At 35.2% G+C, this 15,766-nt stretch overlaps 2 protein-coding genes across 3 annotated transcripts; one reads left to right on the top strand and one right to left on the bottom strand.

The window, feature by feature from the left end:
- Nucleotides 1-5,610: 5,610 nt before the first annotated feature.
- On the top strand, nucleotides 5,611-12,387 carry LOC111481534 (DNA replication licensing factor MCM2-like). Of its 2 annotated transcripts, none has more exons than XM_023127008.1 (18): nucleotides 5,611-5,910; nucleotides 6,032-6,210; nucleotides 6,933-7,111; nucleotides 7,208-7,397; nucleotides 7,552-7,771; nucleotides 7,877-8,084; nucleotides 8,339-8,473; nucleotides 8,563-8,754; nucleotides 8,836-9,008; nucleotides 9,104-9,292; nucleotides 9,413-9,529; nucleotides 9,781-9,865; nucleotides 9,947-10,099; nucleotides 10,181-10,306; nucleotides 10,426-10,608; nucleotides 11,254-11,415; nucleotides 11,489-11,601; nucleotides 12,176-12,387. In XM_023127008.1, exons 1-18 carry the CDS (start codon nucleotides 5,684-5,686, stop codon nucleotides 12,177-12,179), a joined length of 2,835 nt encoding a protein of 944 aa, XP_022982776.1. In that variant the 5' UTR covers nucleotides 5,611-5,683; the 3' UTR covers nucleotides 12,180-12,387. The 2 variants fall into 2 exon arrangements, with proteins under 2 accessions (XP_022982776.1, XP_022982775.1); XM_023127007.1 differs by lacking the exon at nucleotides 12,176-12,387 and adding an exon at nucleotides 11,864-12,114.
- LOC111481541 (probable O-methyltransferase 3) lies at nucleotides 12,073-13,664 on the bottom strand. The gene is made up of 2 exons (XM_023127015.1): nucleotides 12,805-13,664; nucleotides 12,073-12,554 (listed from the first exon to the last, which is right to left on the bottom strand). Exons 1-2 carry the CDS (start codon nucleotides 13,570-13,572, stop codon nucleotides 12,258-12,260), a joined length of 1,065 nt encoding a protein of 354 aa, XP_022982783.1. The 5' UTR covers nucleotides 13,573-13,664; the 3' UTR covers nucleotides 12,073-12,257.
- Between the last annotated feature and the right edge of the window lie 2,102 nt (nucleotides 13,665-15,766).

Genomic DNA, 15,766 nt, shown 5'->3' on the forward strand with positions numbered 1-15,766 from the left:
TGAGACTACTGCTGAGGAACTAGATGTGGAGCAAGGTTCCAAGACCACGAAGCAAGTGGGAGTTGAGCTTGAGTTGCAGGGAAACTCACCTAGTGATGTTGTAGCAGATACTCAAGAAACTCCTGAGACTACTACGGAGGAACCAAATGTGGAGCAAGGTTCTAAGACAACAAAGAAAGTTAGAGTTGAGGTTGAGTTGCGGAAAAAATCACCTAGTGATCTTGTAGCAGATACTCAACAAACTTCTGAGGTTGTTGCAGAGGAACCAGCAGTAGAGCAAGTGACACCTGAACCGGTGTTGAGAAGATCATCATGTACTATCAGAGTATCAGATATGTATGTACCTTCATTACACTATCTGTTGCTGATGAAAGAGAACCACAACCCTTTGAGGGGGCCCTACAGTTGGAGTATACAACCAAGTGGGAGCAAGCCATGGATGATGAGACGTCTAGGCTTAAAAAATGCGTTGTACTGAGACTGAGTACGTGGCAATAGTTGAAGCTGAAAAGAAGACGATATGGATGACTGACTATCTAGAAGAATGAGCAAGAAGTAGCATGAAAGAGATAGTAAGAGCGTCATACAGTTGGCGAAGGAACCCGGTCTATCATTTAAAGAGAAAACACAGAAGACGATACCATTTCACTTACAGATTAGTGAAAGATGGTTTTATGTTTGGAGAAGATAGAGGGGGCAAAGAATCCAGCAAACATGTTGACAAAATGTGTTGATGTTGGAATATTGAGGTTGTGCAAAGCCTCAATTGATATGGTGTCATGAAGATGCACATGGTCGTTTGAAAATGAAATTCTTGGTTGACTAGATCAGTCTCAAGTGGGAGAATTGTTAGGTTATGGAGCCTGCTACTTATTTATAGCTTGGTCAACGGTTATATCCGGTAAAGCTATATATGGTAAAGTTATATATGGTAAAGCTATATCCGGTAAAGCTATATATGGTAAATAGCTATATATAGTAGATGGTTAAATCTGGTAAACCTATATATAGTAAACTGAACCATATATATGTCCCGTCCGGTAGAGCTTTGAAAATGTACTTTCTATTCTCTGTAATTCTCTCTTACTGTACATACGTGAAGTCAATCAATAAAAAAATAAAATAAAATCTTTTAGCCAGAGTTCTCTTGCACTTTTCTCTATCCTGTTCTTTGTGTTCATCTAGATCGAGCGTGTGCGTTGTTATGCGATCCTAACAGGAAGAAATTTTAGCACTTGAAAAAAATGACACCTGGGAGCTTATACCAAAGTCTCATGATGCCGATTTAATTACTTGTAAGTGGGTTTAAAAGTTGAAGAAAAATGTTGATGTTAGAATTGATAGACACAAAGCTCGTCTTGTTGCTCGTGGGTTCTCTCAATAATATGGTCGAGACTATGATGAGACTTTTAGTCCGGTCGCAAGGATGGTAACATTACGGACAATCATCTAATTTAGCTGCTAGTAAAGACTGAAAATTATGGCAGCTTGATGTGAAAAATGCTTTCCTTTACGGAGAGTTGGATCGCGATATTTTTATGGAGCAGCCGCAAGGAATTACCTCTAAAGAATATTTTGATTATGTGTGCAGACTTAAGAAAACATTGTACGGACTCAAGCAAGCTTCTCGTGCTTGGTTTGGTAAGATTGCTCAATATCTTAATTTTTGTGGTTTTAAGTCTTCATGTGTTGATCCGAGCTTATTTGTTAAGAAAACAGCAACGGTATGCACCCTGCTCTTACTTTATGTTGATGACATGATTATTATTGGTGATGATATTGTTGAAATCAGTAGTCTCCAAGATACCTTGTCTGGTCGTTTTGAAATGAAAAGATTGGGTGAAGCTAATTGGTTTTTTGGTTTGGAAATTAAGAATTGTGATGGTTATTTTCTGGTTTCATGTAGAAAATCATTAGAAGATGCTACATTCTTTCGTCAACTTGTTGGTAGTTTATTCTATTTAACTATCACAAGGCGACAATGTTTTTTCAGTAGGAGTTTGTCTCAATTTATGGATCAGCCACATAAGACTCATTTAATTGCAGCAAAAAGAATTCTTTGTTACATAAAGGGACTTTAAATTATGGATTAATGTATGAGAAATCAAAGTCTTTTTTCTTGAGTGGTTTTTGTGGATGCTGATTGGGTTGGTGACATGAACGACATATGCTCCCAACAAGTTTTTGTTTTACAGCAAGCTCTGTTGCAATTTCATGATGTAGTAAAAAACAAAGCACTATTGCTTTGTCTAGTTGTGAAGTAGAATATGTAGTTGCTACAATAGCTATTCAAGAATGTTTGTGACTCAGGAGGCTTATTCAAGAAATGGTGACTACTCACAATCAGCCAATTCAATTAATTGTGGTAATGAAAGTGCAATAAAACTTGCAGGAAATCTGGTGTTTCATGCTCGTTCGAAACATATTGAAACTCATTATCATTTTGTTCGAGAGAAAGTGTTTTCATAGGATGTTGAATTGCAGAAAATACATACTAATGAGTAAGTTGTAATCATATTTACTAAGACACTTGTCAAAGTGAAGTTTGAAGTTTTTCGTAAGGCTCTCGGAGTTATTGAGAAATAAGCTTGCACTAAGGGAGACTATCAAAATTTAGTGCAACTTATTGCTAGTTTGAATTAGTGCAACTTATTGCTAGTTTGAATTAGCCAAGTTATTAATTTTTATTAGGAGTCTATTAGCTATATTTCTGCAAATAAATTAGTTGTACGTTAAGTAGTTCTATGCAAATCAATTGAGTCTTTATAGGAATTATTTCAGTTTAAATAGAAGTCCTACGGTTAGTAAAATTCACCTACAATACAACACTTCATATTTTAGTTTTCTCTGTATTGTCTTCTTTGAGTAATAATAATTTCATATTTATTCACACTCATTGAGTGTTAGATATTATGTGTTGAGAATTGTTGGGAGCTGAGTCCCACAAAATGATTATGAGTTTTTAAGTAAAGAAATACATCTCCATTGGTATGAGGTCTTTTGGAGAAGCCCAAAAGCAAAGTCATGAGAACTTATGCTCAAAGTGGATAATATCATACCATTCTGGAGATCCGTGATTTCTAACATGGTCTTAGAGTCATACCCTAAACTTAGCCATGACAATAGAATCCTCAAATATCGAACAAAGAATTGTGTGCCTTAAAGATGTAGTCAAAAGTGATTAAAGTATCGAAGAAAGGGAGTAATTTGTTTGAGGGCTCCAGAGAAAGGAGTTGAGCCTCGATTAAGGGAAGGCTGTTTGAGAGCTCCATAAGTTTCAAGAGAGGCTTATAGTGTACTTTGTTCGAGGGGAGGATTGTTGAGAATTGTTGGGAGTGAGTCCCACAAAATGATCATGAGTTTATAAGTAAAGGAATACATTTCCATTGGTATGAGACATTTTGAGGAATCCCAAAAGCAAAGTCATGAGAGCTTATGTTCAAAGTGGACAATATCATACCATTGAGGAGATCCGTGATTCCTACCATGTGAGTCCTCCAATTTCCTTTGTTCTGCCTCCGTTTGTTAGTTTTTCACTTTGATTTCACTACTAACTCTGTTCTTGTGTGAATTAGAACCCACCAAGGAAATTTCATAATTTTTAGTATCTTCTCCAGTAAGAAGTTCGAGCTTGGGAAGACACGCGTCAATCATGTACATAACCATTTGGATTTTTCCACGAGCAATACTTGTAGGATTCGCTTGGATAAGCATGCATGCTATTAAACCACTATCCAATAAAGTCGGACCAAGTGGATTAGATTACAAGTTTTGGAAAGAGATTAAAATGATAAAATATTATGTTATTGTATGTACATGAAAAGAGGAAGTGAATTTTGTGAAATCTGTGCTCCAGGTGAAGATGAACGTTATCTCCCTGTCGAGCATGCATGTTAATATTGTATGAATTGTTGCATGTTAACTCCAATGTGTGATTGCCTGTATTTTCTTACTTGTTGAGAATAAGGAGGAATAACGAACCTAGTCTTGGGTGCTAGAGACTAATTGGCCTAGATAAAGACCTAGAGTAGGATACCTCCAGGGGGACAATGCAATTAGGGCCGCATAAGGGTGGCCAGTGGGCCCATACCCTAGTATTCCAGACTATGACAAGTTTGAGAGCTCTTGCGCGAGAATCCTATAGATGTGTGAATCCATGTCTAAGTCATCAAGATTCTCCCTAGAAAACCTAATAGCATACCACGGTAATCATGGAAAACCGAGGTAGCTCACCACGATTGAGCAGTATGAATAGTGTTACCATAACCTCCACTTCCCTTTTTGCTCTGATATCGTACCGTCGAGGCTCCACTCTAATTCTGGGATCGTCAACTAGGCTTAGCTGAACATGGTAGTGTCACTCGTGCCCCAACCTAATGAAGATAGCTAAGCCAAGGGGCGATCAAATAAAATCAACAAACCAAGTTTTCTTGAAAATAAGTACATCAACCTTCGTGAAATGGAAACCCTAGCAAGTTGAATTTAAGAACTCTCATACTCACAAGCACTTTGATATGCAAACCCCGAGTTCACAAATGTTCAAACCCTAAATCAATTTGATTTCATTCCAAATGGTTACAACTTTTGGGAATTTGATCTAACAATCTTATTGTAGAATAAGATCTTTACAACTAAATATATCCAAGAACCTCAAAACATAAAACATCTCAAGAGAAAATAAGACTCGAATTATCTTGTAGATCAAATATCTCAAGACAATAACATTTTTGTTAGATTTGAATCATTCCATAGGTAAAGATTAATTATGTCAAGCTTGAATGATTCTAAACATACTACCAAAATTACAAAGAATAATAAAGAAACTTAGCTCTTAACTAAAAGAAAGCACAAATGTTATGTTTACTACATTTTCCAAATCTATTTCACAAACATAACATAGCATTTGTATCATATCGAGTAAGAGCTAAGTTTCAAGAATGAGAACATTCCTATTTTACGACCATAATTAGCCACTACGTAAATGTAACCTTCAAGTATATAAAGTCTTAAAATACATTGATAAAACATCATATCTACTCGAAATTTATAACCATCTGAGAATAAATGAATTCAGCTTTCTTAAAGTTCATATGGCAGGATTGAAATGTCTTGCATCATATCATATCGAGTAAAATGTATATACAAGAAAAAAAAAAGATAAATATTAAAGAGTAGAAACAATTTCCATGACATGAATTAAATTTTTTTCATTGAAATTTTGAGTGAACAAATTGGGACGCTTAGTAAATATAGCCGAGTGGTAATTAGTACATACTTATTTCTTTGACGTTGGAGAAGTACTAATCTCTATACTCCCATAGGTTGTATCCCGGAAGTATCTAGATCACTACGAAGCTAAAATTTAAATAATATAGAATATTATACAAAAAGCTTCGTAATTTTAATCAAATGCTTTTAATTGATTTATTAATCGATTTTATCTGACATTAAAAACAATAAAAATTTCCACATATGATGCATAACCACTTCAAACATCTTGAAATGAATGTGAAAGGTGGCTAATAAAGCAGACGTGGAGGGGAAGGGAGCCACCTCATTTCCCGCCAAAACTTCCCGCCAAAACAACCTCATCGATGACTGAAGTGCGTTTAGGTCAGTGAAGTTCATTTCGTCCATTCACACTCCCATTTCCTCTCCTTCTCCCGCACCCTGTCGCTAAGAAATGGCTGGGCCCACTCCCGATGGCAACTCCGGCAATCCGCCTTCCACGCCTGATTCTCCCACCACCTCCGCCGGTTTCGAAACGGACCAGCTCCCTCATCTCAGCCAAACTTCCGACATCTACCCCGATGAGGACGAAGCCGCTGTTGATCCTCATGTCCTTCCCGACGAGCCTGACCCCGATGAAGAGGAGGAAGGAGAGGATCTCTACCACGACAATTTCTTGGAGTCGGTTCTCGAATTCAAATCCCGTTTTGTTTTCTTGTTGTTTTTTTAATAAAATAAAAAATCTCGAAATCTCTTGCCTAATGTAGTACCGATCTTATGAATTTTCTTCTTAATCTTGTAGCGATTATCGGAGGATGGACGAGCATGACCAGTACGAGTCCTTGGACCTCGACGATTCATTAGAGGACGAGAGAGATTTGGATCAGATTATGGAGGACAGACGAGCTGCCGAGATAGAACTGGACACTCGCGATGCTCAGTTCACCCGTCGGAAGCTTCCTGAGCTATTACATGATCAAGGTAATTTTTTTTGCCTATTATATTCTATCTGAATAGCAAATTGTAACCTTTTCCCTCGATTAAAGCGTGTTCACTCGCTCAGCAAGCTGTCAATACATTACTGAGCTATTCGTGCTTCCATTCTTTTCTCTTACCCTTCGTTCGTGTTTTCTTTAATGTATTACTATTCTAATTTTAATTTTAGGATTGATCATGCTTGAGAATATGAATTATGCACCATATTGATTTTTCAGCTTTACTTTTCCCTAACAAAAGCTTGAGATATGTAGGAACTAATTGAAGTGCACTCACTCTAACTGATGAGTTTCAATATCTTGAAAATCTTTAGTTTCAATTTGTATTGAAGTTATTTTCAGGCACAAGTTTCCAAGTATACAACCATAAAAGATTGACTGAAAACTTTCGCAACAAAAAGAATCGTGAAGCATTCTGTTCTGGTTTCAAGCCATTCTGACTTGTCATCCAGATCATAGTCATCTTCTCTAACCAATACAATAATTCCTGATGGTATACGCCAAAGATGTTTTATTATATGGTTTTTAAAATTAGTCTAAGATACCTTGGGGTCTAGCCTCCTAAAGGGACTAAAAGCTAGAGACGTTTCATTGATGTTGCTTTACTACTCTTAACAGCTGGAAGTTATTAGTTGTTTCCCTTTTGATTTCTTGGAGACTGGTAGATTTAACTTTTGAAATATAACTATTTTTTATGTTTTGTTTCAGACTCGGAGGATGACAATTACAGGCCTTCAAAAAGAGCAAGAGCTGATTTTCGGCCTCCAGCTGCAGCAAGAAGCTATGATGAAATTGATGGTATGCAGAGTTCTCCTGGTAGATCACAAAGGGAAAACTCACGAGATGACGTGCCCATTACAGATCATTCTGTTGATGACCAATATGAGGTATTTAAGGCTGTCACATCTTTATTTTCCTCAGTAGGATTCTGTACCTGATTATTGTTAGCCATATTTGGAACTAACAATTTACCTCCAATTTAGGATGAAGACGATGATGAAAATGAGAATGAGATGTATCGTGTTCAAGGGCCACTTAGAGAACATGTTACCATGGATGCGGTTCGGCGCTTTATAGGGAAAAAGTTCAAGAAATTCTTGGAAACATATGTGAATCCAAAGAGTGGAAATGGTGAGCTTGAGTACATGCGACTGATAAATGAGATGGTGTTAGGTGAGCATCTGCTTCCTTATTTGCAGTGGATTGTTAACATTTAGTTTATTTTGTAAAATGATAAAACAAAATATTGTTTTCTAAGATAACCTGTTAGAGTCATGTTCATGCTTCTCTCATTTTTCTGACTGGTTGCTTTAATGTTTGATTGCAGCCAATAGATGCAGTTTGGAGATTGATTACAAACAGTTTATCTTTGTCCATCCGAATATTGCAATCTGGTTGGCTGATGCACCCCAGCCCGTCTTAGAAGTTATGGAAGATGTTGCAAAGAAGGTTGTCTTTGACATACATCCAAATTACAAAAATATCCACCAAAAGATCTATGTTCGCATCAATAATTTACCAGTCTATGATCAGATTCGAAATATTAGGTATCACCTTGTAGATTCATGGTGAAGGGCCTTTTCAGATATATGTTTTCTTTTATTATTTTCCTAGTCATCCTATTTTCAATTGTGTCCTGTTGCACTTTGTAGGCAAATTCATTTAAATACCATGATTCGTATTGGGGGCGTAGTAACCCGACGCTCTGGTGTCTTCCCCCAGTTGCAGCAGGTGAAGTATGATTGTGGTAAATGTGGCACAATATTGGGACCATTTTTTCAGAATTCTTATTCAGAGGTCAAGGTTGGCTCTTGTCCTGAATGCCAGTCGAAAGGGCCATTCACAGTAAATGTCGAGCAGGTGAATTCTTAGTTTTAATTTCCTTCTTTATTTTTGTTTTTATTTTTTTTGGGTGGAGCAACCACAGTTGAAATTCTATACCTACAAATCTCATTTAAGGGCTTGTTTCATTTATTTGTTTCGGCTGTTCCCCTAGTGCAAAATGGGTGAGATGGTTTCTTGTCATGTATTTTTGTTTAGCATTTATCTGTAGTGAAATAAAATCTCGGTGAATGTTAATCAAATTTCACACATTGTTGACTGTTATGCTGCAGACTATATATAGGAATTACCAAAAGCTAACCCTCCAAGAAAGTCCAGGAATTGTGCCAGCTGGGCGACTTCCTAGGTACAAGGAAGTCATACTATTGAATGATCTAATTGATTGTGCTCGTCCTGGGGAAGAAATTGTATGTTCCCTGCCCATGATGTACTTTTGTCAAATTTTTCTTTTTGTAACACTTGCAGACTTTTTGACAAATGACCTGATTGATTTCAGGAAGTCACAGGCATTTATACAAACAATTTTGACTTATCATTGAATACAAAGAACGGTTTTCCTGTATTTTCCACTGTTGTTGAAGCAAATTACATTACCAAGAAGCAAGATCTCTTTTCTGCTTACAAGCTTACCCAGGAAGACAAAGATGAGATTGAGAAGTTGTCTAAAGACCCTAGAATTGGAGAAAGGGTTAGTTATATTAAGAAATTAATGAGTACATTCCTTACGTGTTCAGATTAAGCGTTTTGATTTGGTTTGAACTAATAACAGATAATCAAGTCCATTGCACCATCAATCTATGGTCACGAGGACATAAAAACAGCAATTGCTCTTGCAATGTTTGGAGGTCAAGAAAAAAATGTTGAAGGGAAACACCGGCTACGAGGCGATATCAACGTACTTCTATTAGGTGATCCTGGCACTGCGAAATCTCAATTTCTCAAGTAAGAGCTACATTTATCAGTTTGGGGATAAACCTCCTAAATGACATACGGGTCTACAGCTGGTGGAACATGAAGTTGTATATTATTTTCTCCAGGTATGTTGAGAAAACTGGGCATAGAGCAGTGTACACCACAGGGAAAGGAGCTTCAGCTGTAGGTCTAACAGCAGCAGTGCACAAGGACCCTGTCACAAGGGAGTGGACCCTTGAAGGAGGTGCCCTTGTATTAGCCGATAGAGGAATCTGTCTTATTGATGAGTTTGACAAAATGAATGATCAGGATAGGTAGAGAAAACAACCATCGATTCAACATTCTGAATTTTGCAATTCTATCTATTTTCCTGCCGAGTCTAGAAAGTCTTAAATTTTTGGTGTGTTGGAATTAAAGTTCTCATCTGTGATTAGGGTGAGTATCCATGAAGCAATGGAGCAACAAAGCATTAGCATATCAAAAGCTGGAATAGTCACTTCTCTTCAAGCCAGATGTTCTGTCATTGCTGCTGCCAATCCCATTGGAGGAAGGTATGACAAGTACTTTGTGTTTGACTTGTAAGCATGCGAGGAAAGAAATCAAACAGTACCAATTGATGAACAATAAATGGTTGTAAGTCATAAATTTGATCAATTCTGGGATGATCAAGTTTTTATTGTTTTTGTCCAAGCATACTCTTCCCTCACCAAATAGGATAAAAAGTGAACTGATTTTTCACCCATCCTTCACATCTAGTAATTTTAAAACTACTGCATATTTTAATCAACTAGCATTTTTATAGGTACGACTCCTCAAAAACATTCACGCAAAATGTAGAGCTGACCGATCCTATTATTTCTCGATTTGACATCCTCTGCGTTGTTAAGGTAAATTTCAGGAAACTGCATCCTTCTTTCTTCAAATTGTAGAAGTTGATTGTAACCGAAAAGGATCTTGATAATTTGCAGGATGTGGTGGACTCTGTAACAGACGAGATGCTTGCTAAGTTTGTGGTTGATAGTCATTTCAAGTCACAACCAAAGGGCGCCAATATTGATGACAAGTCTATAAATGAATCTCAGGAGGACAGTCAAGACTCTGCAGGGCCACTGGATTCGGAGGTCATACACTTGTACTTATCATCCTCTTAGTAGGTTATCTGTGGACTTCTGCTCTAATATTTCTAAATACTGATCCTCCAGGTGCTCCCCCAAGATCTGCTGAGGAAGTACATAACTTATTCTAAGTTGAATGTTTTTCCAAGGTTGCATGATGCTGATATGGATAAGTTAACACACGTCTATGCAGAATTACGAAGGGAATCTTCTGTAAGGCTTTACTTTACCTCCTTATTTTTATTATTATTATTGATAGTATTTTTTTTTAAGCGCACTTAACTTTGTCGATGGAAACATCGCATATTAACTATCATATGCCATGTGACTAGCATGGGCAAGGAGTTCCTATTGCAGTTAGGCACATAGAGTCAATGATACGCATGTCTGAAGCACATGCAAGAATGCACCTTAGACAGCACGTCACACAAGAAGATGTTGATATGGCAATTCGTGTGTTACTGGATTCTTTCATTTCAACCCAAAAATTTGGAGTGCAGAAAGCTCTGCAAAAGGTATAAAAGGATATCACTGCTCTCTCTCTCTCTCTCTCTCTCTCTCTCTCTCTCTCTCTCTCCATGTCATATAAATGCTGATATGGCTATTCAATATTGGCTACAAGAATTAACCAGTTGCTTTCCTCGATTTATATTAATACACAAGGATATGCTTGAATCATGAAGCTGAAATTCTGCTTGGATCTTCGAATTATACTCTAAAAGAAATCCAATATAATTTCTTTATTATTCTCGATTAAATGATCAAGGCCCTGTAGTTGCCATGGGGGATATTTCCATCAGAAATTGATGACCTTAAGTGTTACTAATGCTAATATTCGTACCATTTTCTATAATTTACTGATAAAGACAACTTTGTGTAATTCTTAATGTTGTATTTTTGTTAGACTAACTAATTTTAGTATCTCAAATCTTAAGATGTGCGATGTGGCTGCAAATATGTTTGATGAAAGTTCGGATAATACTAATGGAACAAAAATGACCTTTTGTTAATCTCAATGCTTCTATTCTGCCAAGATGACCAGGTCAAAGGATAAACCCAAAATTCCCATGCCCTTCCTATACCCATAATTGAACCATCAACTATGCTATACCAGATTTCGTTTTGATATGTTAAATTGTGGAAGCTTTGGTATCTTGCAGAGCTTCAGAAAGTACATGACTTTCAAGAAGGATTACAATGAACTGCTTCTATATCTTCTCCGAGAGCTTGTGAAGAATGCACTTCACTTTGAGGAAATTGTTCGCGGATCTACATCGGAGCTTACCCACATTAATGTGAAATTGGAAGACCTACAAAGCAAGGTAATGATATCGTGTTACTTTCCTATATATAAGGTAGATAAATACGGGACTTACATATATGATACCGATGCAGGCACAGGAACACGAAATTTATGATCTGAAACCCTTCTTCACCAGCTCTCATTTTTCAAATGCTAAGTTTGTGCTGGATGAAGAGCATGGTCTAATCAGGCATCATCTTGCCAGGTGATTTAAAGATAAAGATTGAAAATGGAATAGTAATAGGAAATAGGAAATAGGAAATAGATGAGTTATCTTACCGAATTGATGATATTCGTAAAGGACTCGAACGTTGTGGGTAGGAAGTTGTTAAATGGGGATACAAAAGACCTCTTTGGATATTTAGAGATGTACTGCTTTGGGATCTGAATTTAATCAAATTAAGAACGAGTTGAAGAATTCTCTTTAGCATGATCTTATGCAATCTCTTCTTTTACGATTACTTCAGGCAGTCTTGATTTTGGAATTATATGTTCTGTGGACATAGGGAGAGGGCGGAGCTTTAGTTAGAATGATCGACTATAGAGGAGCAACTCTGCACAATAATGCTTTGCTTTCTTCATTTTTTTTTCTTTTTTTCCGTATCTAACGTTGATTTTTACATTATTTTGCATTGTTCTATTCTGTAATTTTCCCCATGTTCTAACATATAATATGTAACATCTCCAAATAGCATAGTAAAAAATAATTTTATTACAATAGATTTGTACCATATGATTATTTCATGTTTTGAGTACGATTATTTCACAATATATTATAGGTAAACAGGGGTCTGAGCATATATTTATAGGATTTGGAAGGCGATGGGATATTGTAAAGGATGAGAGTTGGATGGAAAGGGATTAGTACACTTCAATGATAGACCTTAAACCCAGCACAGGAATTATGTTGTAATCACTAAAACCAGCTGCTAGGAAAAGACTCTTCCATTCTCTCTCATTCCGTTCTCTGCCAGTGAAAGTGGTCATCATGTACACGTCCAAACAGAGTTGAGTTTCTACCGACTCCTTGTCTCTCTGTTCTTCCAGTACTATCTCTATAATTATTACCTTCCCCCCCTCAGCTCTACTTGGAATTGCAGCCTTACAATTCTTCAATATTTGAATGCTCTCTTCATCACTCCAGTCATGTAGAACAAACTATTGACCAAAACCAAAAAGGAATTGAAATCTTTTCAGTTTAAAAAAGTATTATAAGGGATTGAAATCTTTCAATTTTGTATCTAATAAATTCTTAAATTTTAAAAACATCCAATAGGTCTTTGAAATTATAGGACTTATTTGAAATCAGATTAAAGATGTATTAGATATAAAATTGAAAGTTTCTTTTGACAAATTAAAACTTTTTATAGAAGCGATTCTTACTATCGCTCTTTAGAAATATATTTACCTTCAATAGGAGTGCATTTGCTTGTGGAATTTTTTCAAACATATCTCCTCCAATGAAGTTGAGGTTTTTCTTGGCTTGTTGAGGCTCTTGGTTAGCAACAACTTGTGGGAGATCAAACACAATGCAAGAGATGTGTGGGAATGCCTCCACAATAGCCTTAGCCATAGCGCCTCCACCTCCGCCAACATCCACCAACGACGTCAACCCTTCAAACATCCCTCGGCATTCGCTCGTCACCACTTTCCCAATTAACTGAGAATCATGGATCAGCGCTTGATGGAATAGATTGCCAAAACCAGAAGGTTGTTGTGCAATATAATCCCATATTGTATTCCCATTTGCCATTTCGAAAGCAGTGGAATTATGGTCTTGATCATCACTACATAGCCAGTCGTTCATAGTTTCCCACGGAGCCATGAAGACTGGACTCAGTAATAGAAGCAAAAAGGGCGTGGTGTCAAATGCGTTATGGTTTTGGCGGAGGAGAAGGCGAGAGGGTGTCGTGAGAGAGAAGAAGCCAGAATGAGTTTCAGCAAAGAAGCCAGAATGAACGAGGAGACGCATAAGACGGCCAAGGCATTGAGCTTTGGAGGGTTGAATATGGAGTGCTTCCACTAAGCTAGAAAGACTCATGGGTCGGCCATGGCTGTGGATGATGTCTGGTATGCCTAATTGGACAATGCATCTTAGAGACATGGAGTTGATATAATTGAAAGTATGATTCCAGACATGGGCTTGAGCTTCCAGCAATTCTCTGTTTTCTCCCATTTTGTCACCCAAAGCTTCTTGCTTTTCCACCAAAGAAACACACGTCTATATATAGACTTCATAATCCTCCTTCAAATCCCTTTCATCCGAACTATACAAATTTTATTATTGTGAATTCTAATCCAAAACATTGCTTTTAAAATAAGTTCAATATTTGAACCGAAGCCACTAAATAAAATACCGAGAATGGTTGGTGGAGAGTCTCACATTGACTAATTAAGAGGAAGATCATGTGTTTATAAATAAGGAATACTATCTTTATTGGTATGAAGCCTTTTGGGAAAACCAAAAGCAAAACCCTGAGAACATATGCTCAAAATGGACAATATCATACCATTGTGCAGATTCGTGATTTCTAACATGGTATTAGATCTATTATCTTAACTTAGTCATGTCAATAGAATCCTAAACGTCAAATAAAGAAGTTTTGAGCTTCGAAGGTGTAGTCAAAAGTGACTCAAGTGTGTATTTTGTTCGAGTGTTTTAGAGAAAGGAGTCGAGGCTCAATTAAGAGTTGTTCGAAGGCTCCATAGGCCTAGAGGAGGCTCTATAGTGTACTTAGTTTGAGGGGAGGATTGTATGCTTAAAGTGAACAATATTATACAATTGTAGAATTGTGGTGATGCGTAATTTTTTACAATAACTAGATCACCTAAAAAGTATCTGTGTTTTTTTTATCGGTAAACTTTCAATCAATTTAACTCCTCCTCAATCTTAAAAAAATTAACTCGAACTAATTGATTTTTAATTCATTTGAGACTCCTTAACATTATTGTTAATTAATTTAGTATTTAGAGATAATTTAAAACTTTGTGAGGTATCAAATTACATTAGAAAAAGATTCAACAAACGAATTATGGAACTGAATTTTGTAATTGATCACTACGTTTTCTTTTTTTCTTTTTTCAGCAAACATTTTTAACAAAAATGATACAAAAATTATAAAAGAATAATTAAAAAGAAAAAAGAAAAAGAAAGAAAAGGAAAGAAAGAATAAACTACCTTTACATCTCTTCCTTAAAATAAATTTCAAACTTTTAGAAGAAAGGCAATTTTTATAGCATTGGATCATATTTTGGAAATACTAAACTTGTTATCAATAAATAATAAATTAAAAGAAAAATCTTTAAGCTGAAGACAAAAAATTTTATTGGTTGGACTTCATACATTTATTTTAGTGATAATTACTTATTAATGTATTAATGTATTAATTTAATTTTTATAATGAACTTTTAATGACATATTTTCTAAATTAATAAACTAAAGAAAGGAGCCAAAATGCCAAAAAAAACAAACAAAAAATGTTTTCCTAACCTCCATTATAAGTTTTTTAAATAAATATTTATTTTATTTTTTTTAATGTCTAATAAACCATTGAACTTAAAAAAAAACATTATAATAAATTTTAAAACTTGAACGCATTTAAAATTTTTAAAAATTAATTAATCTATCTATTACATTAAAAAAAAAAAAAAGGATTTATATCCATCGAGACAAAAATAAAAATTAAAAGATTTGTTGGACACAAAATTTATAAATTTAAGGTTTTATTAAATATGTTTTAAAGATGAGAAACCTATTCTATATAAATTAAAAATTTAGAGATATTTATTCTTATTTACGGAATTTGAGGGTTTATTTGAGTTTATTAGGTGTATATCTAATAATTTATTGGACTAACTTGATGCAAGAGAAATAAATTAACATTAAGAAACTATTCAATATCAATTATGAATTAAAATTACTATTAACTAAGATATTATTGCATTATTTACTTAATCAGTTAATTATAGTGAGAGAGAGAGAGAGAAATGGTACTTTTAAGCTACTAATTAATTGTAATACTTAATATTAAATAATTAAGTTTAATTAGTGAGAAATAACTAAATAAGTTTCAGTTAATGAAAATATTAATATAAAATAATTAAAGTACTTTTAAGCTACTTTGTTAATAATTAATTAAAATTTAATGAAAATAATAACTATTATTTATTTTATATTGAATAATAATTTTAAAAAAATTAGGAAAAGATTATACTTTTTTTCGTCTGTAAAGTAGGGTGGTGTTTTGACTTTTAAATTATTTTATTATTATTATTATTATTATTATTATTGTTACTACAAGAAACTTGTTTTATTAAAATTTTAAATTTATTTTTTAAGAAATGATATGTTTTTTTTTTTTTTTTTTTTA

Source organism: Cucurbita maxima, unplaced genomic scaffold (assembly GCF_002738345.1).
Source record: "Cucurbita maxima cultivar Rimu unplaced genomic scaffold, Cmax_1.0 Cma_Scf00007, whole genome shotgun sequence".
Classification (NCBI taxonomy): domain Eukaryota; kingdom Viridiplantae; phylum Streptophyta; class Magnoliopsida; order Cucurbitales; family Cucurbitaceae; genus Cucurbita; species Cucurbita maxima.